The sequence below is a fragment of the Triticum dicoccoides genome, chromosome 7A (genome assembly GCF_002162155.2).
Source record: "Triticum dicoccoides isolate Atlit2015 ecotype Zavitan chromosome 7A, WEW_v2.0, whole genome shotgun sequence".
In the NCBI taxonomy this organism is placed as follows: Eukaryota; Viridiplantae; Streptophyta; class Magnoliopsida; order Poales; family Poaceae; genus Triticum; species Triticum dicoccoides.
Window position 1 is genome coordinate 296,777,622 of NC_041392.1, and position 6,101 is coordinate 296,783,722.

At 52.8% G+C, this 6,101-nt stretch overlaps 1 protein-coding gene across 1 annotated transcript; it reads left to right on the forward strand.

Moving 5' to 3' along the window:
* Window positions 1–3,409: 3,409 nt before the first annotated feature.
* Window positions 3,410–4,276, forward strand: LOC119327847. The gene has a single exon (XM_037600923.1). It carries the CDS (start codon window positions 3,523–3,525, stop codon window positions 4,234–4,236), a length of 714 nt encoding a protein of 237 aa, XP_037456820.1. The 5' UTR covers window positions 3,410–3,522; the 3' UTR covers window positions 4,237–4,276.
* The last annotated feature ends 1,825 nt before the right edge of the window (window positions 4,277–6,101 follow it).

Sequence of the window (6,101 nt, forward strand, 5' to 3'; positions counted from 1 at the left end):
GCGGGGCGGCGTGGTGGTGCAGGGTGGCCGATGTCGTGCCCTCGGCCCAGATCTGGGCCCGGCGGGCCCCATCTAGGTCCTAGCGGGCCGGCCCCTGGCGTGGCCTCGTTGTCTGCGGCGCGGTGAGGAGGAGGAGCGGCTCGGATATGGGGCGTCGGCGCCGATGGCGTGCCGGCAGCAACGCGAAGGCAGGAGCTTTACGGGCCCACGAGGGCTCGGCCGGGCCTGTGGGCCCACGGGCCTGGTGTTCTCCTGCTATTGCGTCCGAACGGCTACCGTCGCTGACGGTGGAGGTGGGGCCCTCCCACGTGCCGACGGTGCTGATGCCCTAGTCCCGGCTCTGATTCTTCGTCACGCTGTCCTCACTTCACGGTGCCGTGGTGAGACGGCGTGGGGGCCTCATGACCACGTTGGCGCATGGTGGTGGTTGGTTTGGTGGCTGGATCCGGAGCGCCCGAGGTGCGGGTTGGGATCGGGGGAAACCCCTGTCGGCATGGCCGACACCGGCGCAGTGGCGCCTGTGGGTGCCACCTGACCTTCCGGGAGGGCGTCGGGGGCTACCCTTCCTCTCGCCTCGTCGTGTACCGGGGGAAACCCTTGGCAGCAGCATCGCCATCATCGCGATCCTTCTTGGAGGTGTTGATAGGTGCCGGCGCTTCGGAGTCTTGGAGCCTAGCGGAAGATCTCAGTGGGCGCTGCGATCGCGAGGCTTCTTCGTTTTTGTTGATCCGCCGTAGTCCACATTTGTTTCTTTTGCTCTTTCTCCGTCGTTTCCTTTGGGCGTGAATGTGCTGCTTCCGGCCCAGCACCTATCTCTGTATGGTTCGGTTGGTTGCTTTGTATACAAAGAGGGGGGAAACCCTTTTTCGGCACAACCCTACCGCCAAGGTGCTTGGCGGTAGGCACGAGCACACACTGTGGTCAATACTTAGGAGGTTTTTGGCGGTAGGGCATGCAACCCTACCGCCAGGGACCTTGGCGGTAGGCTGTTATACCCTACCACCAAGATCCCTGGCGGTAGCAAAAGGGTCAGATCTCGAATTTTTTTCAAACTAGGGTCAAATCTCAAATATGTTTCAGAAAAAGGTCAAAACACGAAATTTAGTCGTGGCCAGTAAGTCGGGCTCCGACGAGTCTCCAACAGGATATTTGTAACCACAGGTATACATAGATATTTTGTTCTTACTAGTACATTTCTCCTATATGCACCAAGCATGGGTCATCGATCAGTTTACACCCTGTCCCGTCCCCCGTGTCGCCCACCCCGCAGGCGACCCAGGCGGAACCCTAGCCGCCAGGTGAACTCCCTCCTCATCAGACCTTCCTCCCATCGCCGCCACCAGCAGGCGCCGCCGGGCAAAGCCCGTGCAGCGGCGGCGGCGGGGCACTCCGATTCTCCTTCTCACGGTGCTCGGGCGTTGCGGGGTGTCCGTCGTGGGAGCACGTGGTCGCCGTGACGAGCTTGCGCTGGGGCTGCGCGATAAGCGTGTACGGCACGCGAGAACGCGTGTCGTGCGTGGACGCGGGCGTGGGGATCTGGCTCTCATGGCGCGGCGGCGGCTGGCAGATCGAATCTCGAGGCGGCGGCCTCGACCGGTGGTGCGCGGTGCGGCCTGCCTGGCGGGCGGCACCCGCGGGTGCAGATGGGGGCCCTTCCACGGCTGTGTGGGCGCCGTGGAGGCAGCGGCGCTGCGGCGGCTTTTCGATGGCCGACCGGAGTTCCATGGGAGGCGTCATCTCCGACTCGATCTATTCTGGTTCGTGCTGGCTACGGTACTTAGCGACTACGGTCGACGCCAGTACTACCTGGACGGATCTGGCGGGTGGGCATGGATCCAGGGGAAACTCCAGGCCGACGTGGCGGCCGCACCAAAATTGATGCCCTCGGCGCCGATTCCCTTCTTGGTGGCTTCGGTGTGGATCCTACGTCCCCCACCTCTGCCATGAGCGCAGGTGAAAGCCTCCGTTCCTCTGTTTGGGTGACGATGGCACTTTGGTGTCGTGTTCCTTCCTGAAGGCGTCGGTCGGGGACTGCTCAGGGTGGTGGAGTTGCTGGTAGTTCGGAGTCAACGCGAGATGGCATGTAGGTGGAGCAGTGTGGCGTCAACCGTATCGTCGACGGTGGGTCTCGGCGGCATGGCGCAGTGGAGACTCTGCGTCGGATGCGCGAAGATGGACTCGCGCAGGAGGAGGAAGCTGTCTGGCGTCATGGTGGCGTTGATGACAGAGAGGCCTGGCAAGGTCGATGCATCAGTTCTACTCTGAGGATGGACCGATGGAAGATGGAGGTCATAGCCCTTGCAGCGTGCGGACATTCGGCACATATTCATCAAGAGGATAGAAATAGCAGCAGCGTTGCCAAGATGATGGCTTCAGGCTTATTGATGTATCACCTTGTATGGTCTTTGTGAATAATTAATAATAGAGTGAATTTCACTTTTTACCCCATATTTATACATTTGTGACACTAATTACCCCTTCGAGTGAAAATTCGTCTAGAATACCCCTTTTGAAATCTTTGGACCCTTGTTTTTTGATGCGTGTCCATCAGGTAAGGTGTGAGGTGACACCCTGTATCCAAAAACATGTGGACGGCCACAAGGAGTGGAACAGATAGACAAGAGAAGCTTGGACAAGATCGCCAATGATGCCCTCCGATCCTTACAGTTTTTTTTACAAATCAATGACGCAACATGCCAATCCTATCGACCATAAACAAACAAAATGTAAAACTGGGGTAAAACCGTGTTAAAAGTCTCCAAAATCTGACATTTCGATAAAAGTTCCGCTAAATAGGGTAATTTGTGTCACAAATGTACAACTACAAGGTAAAAAATGGAATTCACTCTTAATAATATGATTGCATGCATCGTCGAGGCCGGAGGTACATCCTAGAATATGCACCAAGCATGCTTCCGTACGAACGGCGAACTTAATATTATTAAAATCGGAGCAAAATACTGTTCGTGTAGTCAAGAATCTGCATCCACTTACATGGCTGCCCTTTTGTTGTGGGACTGCTGAAACACACCAGTGCTGCAACTCATCCTAACGTTGGGGAACCAGCGGAGAACAAGACTAAACTAATCATGTCAGCAACACGAAACCCGGATTGCATTTCCTTGGCTAATTTTCCATGATCTTATATAACCCGTATCCAGATCCGAGATCAATGAACACTCGTGCAGCGCACTGTGTAACCAATGACCGAGACATGCCAGGCAGATATAAGCTCACTGATTCACACTTGCTGCGCTAAATAAAAACACGTAGGAAGCTGGTCTGTCTGAATGGGCCTTGGGTGGCCATGTTTCTTTCAACAGATCACCTTAACACATATGGAGGTTAGTTGGATGAGAGATTCCTGCTGTCGACTGCTCTATCCATCATGCCATTGCTCCGTTATAAATACAGAGAGAAGCCAAGGATTGAGCACCAACAAACTGCAGCCCTTGTCTTGCCAACCTTTCTCTTCCATTTCCATACCGAAGAAAGTAGCATCAGAGCCTCAAAACCACAAGCATGGCTTACCATCTAAGATCTGCAAGCGCGCCTTCCAGCCCTCGCTCAAACAAACCCCAAGTAGAGCAGCAGCTCCAGAGCCTGAGCGCAACCATCTCTTCGCCCTTGGTGACCATCGATACGGCATGCGAAGGTTTGATGAAGCTGGAAGACATCTACAGCTGCATTGAAGAGATGATGTGCACACCCAGCAACCAAGTCAGCTTCTGCAAGACCCTGCAAAGGGTGGCAGTGGAGGCCGAGCTTGGACGGTCCCTCGTCGTGCTCGACCTCTGCAACGCCATGCATGAGACCTTGATGGAGCTGAAGATGACTGTCCAAGAGCTCTTGTTGGTTCTGAAGAGAGGAGAGGATGTAACTTGCCAATTCAAGGCGTACATCCGGCTAGCCAAGAAGGCACAAAAGCAGTTCAAGAAGATCAGCAAGAAAACTGCTTCAGACAAGAATGATTCTAGGATGGTGATGCTAATGGCAGAAGCAAGAGAGATCACCATTTTACTTCTCGAATCCACATCCTGCATCTTGTCGAAGCAAATTGAGATGCCCAAGTGGTCTCTTGTCTCCAAAACATTGCAGAAGAGCAAAGTTGTGTTCGAAGAGGAGCAATTGCGGGCATTGGAGTGCAGTATCGAAGATCTTGAGAGCGGAGTAGAACTTCTTTACAGGAGATTGATCCAGAACAGAGTTTCTCTTCTCAATGCTCTTAGTTTGTAGATAGCCTGAGCTCTAGTTCCCTGCGATTGCCATCCACCTTTTAAAGGATTAGTCGATCATCATCATAGCACTTTTGTAGTATGTACAATTGTGGATATGTGCAGAAATTTACTTAACCAAAAAGCGAAGAGAAACAATTTTGGCAATTTCATTTTCTGAATTTTACCATTTTTACTGATAAAATGATTATTTGTTAAACAAGTGACTAACTGACTTGGTTTCTCATAACTCGAAGAAAAGATTTCTCTCCTCAAACATAGTATTTATTTACAAGCAACAGAACAATAACATGGAATTTGGGGCTTTCCTGTCACATAAAATGTTGTCTAGTTTATAACTTTACACTAGTGATGTCACAAGAAGTAATGATATCTCTAAATGGCCTATTAGTCTCAGGTAATTATTTCCCAAGGGTCATATTACTCAGAGTCACAGGTGTCGCAAGCTCTAGCATGCTGAAACAAGCCAGCTCGAACCCACGACCTTGTGATTATGCATTATCATTACCGAGGGGGAATACCTAATGATGCTGATGAGTGATTACTAACAATAATCAGGCTAACACATGCAACCAATAATACTGACCAGAACAAATCCCCTGAAGATCCTTAACTCTTATCATGTTGTTGTACCTTCCCTTTTGCTTCCAAATGATACAATAAACTTCACGTTTCTATCGCTCTACCGGTAATGTTCAAAAGAATTGCAAGCATGCACCATTAAGTTATATATGTGCAACCAGAAGTCGACCAAACCATTAAGTGATTTTTGGTTTTTGCGACCATAACTTTACCGAAAAAGGCTTTCGCCCCGCTTTATATTATAAAGCCAACCGCACAATAAACATCCAACACAGACCAACACACCACAAACACACACACACGGAGGTCCACAGGAACCACAAAGGTACACCAAAGGGTCATAGCTGAGGGCACAGCACAACAAGCCCTAAAACCAAAAGACGCACGCCACAAACCACATAGATGCCAGGCGGACTAATCAGGCTCAGGGGGAGGAGGCGGCAGCGGGGGAGCCAAGCGGAGCGCCATCGAGCGGAGATCGGAGAGGAGGGCGGTGATGACGTCCCGGTCCTGGGGGCGGCTAAGCGGCCGCCAAAGCTGCAGGTAGCCACACAGTTTAAAGATTGCGTCAGTCGCACGATGAAGGGGCACCTTCTGAATAACAAGCTTATTACGGATGTTCCAAAGCGTCCAGGCAAGAACCCCTACGCACAGCCATCTAATATGGCGGTAGCGGGCAGTAAGCTCAACAAGCAGGTCGGGGAAGTTGGTATTACACCACTGTCCACCAACCGTTTCGCGGAAGCAGGCCCAAAGGAACTGGGCAGAGTGGCACGAGAAAAAGATGTGGTTAGCATCCTCAACGGTGCCACAGATGGGGCACATTCCATCACCTGGGCCATTCCGCTTGAGGACCTCAACACCAGAGGGGAGCCGGCCACGGATCCATTGCCATAGGAAGATCCTGATCTTCAGCGGGAGACGGATATCCCAGATCAGGCTAAATGGTTCCGGGGCCGACGAGGGTGCAATGGCACCGTATGAGGACTTCGTGGAGAAACGCCCGGAAGGCTCGAGGTGCCAGGACAGGACGTCCCGGTCCTCCGCCACCTCCATCGGCAGCAGAGCAATGTCCTGGAGGAGGGAGTCCCAGGCGGCCACCTCAGGGGGACCAAACGGGCGCCGGAAGGCGAGATGCCCTAAGTCAATAAGGGTCGTCTCGACTGAGACTCGAGGGTCAACCGCAATGGCAAATAGCTCAGGGAAACGCGCCGCCAGGGGGGCGTCCCCTAGCCAACGGTCGAACCAAAACAGGGTCGAGGCTCCAGAGCCAACAGATATAGA

What these genes read in the sequence shown, in the direction of transcription:
- LOC119327847 (XM_037600923.1), top strand. Translation starts at nt 3,523, where the DNA reads ATGGCTTACCATCTAAGATCTGCAAGCGCGCCTTCCAGCCCTCGCTCA.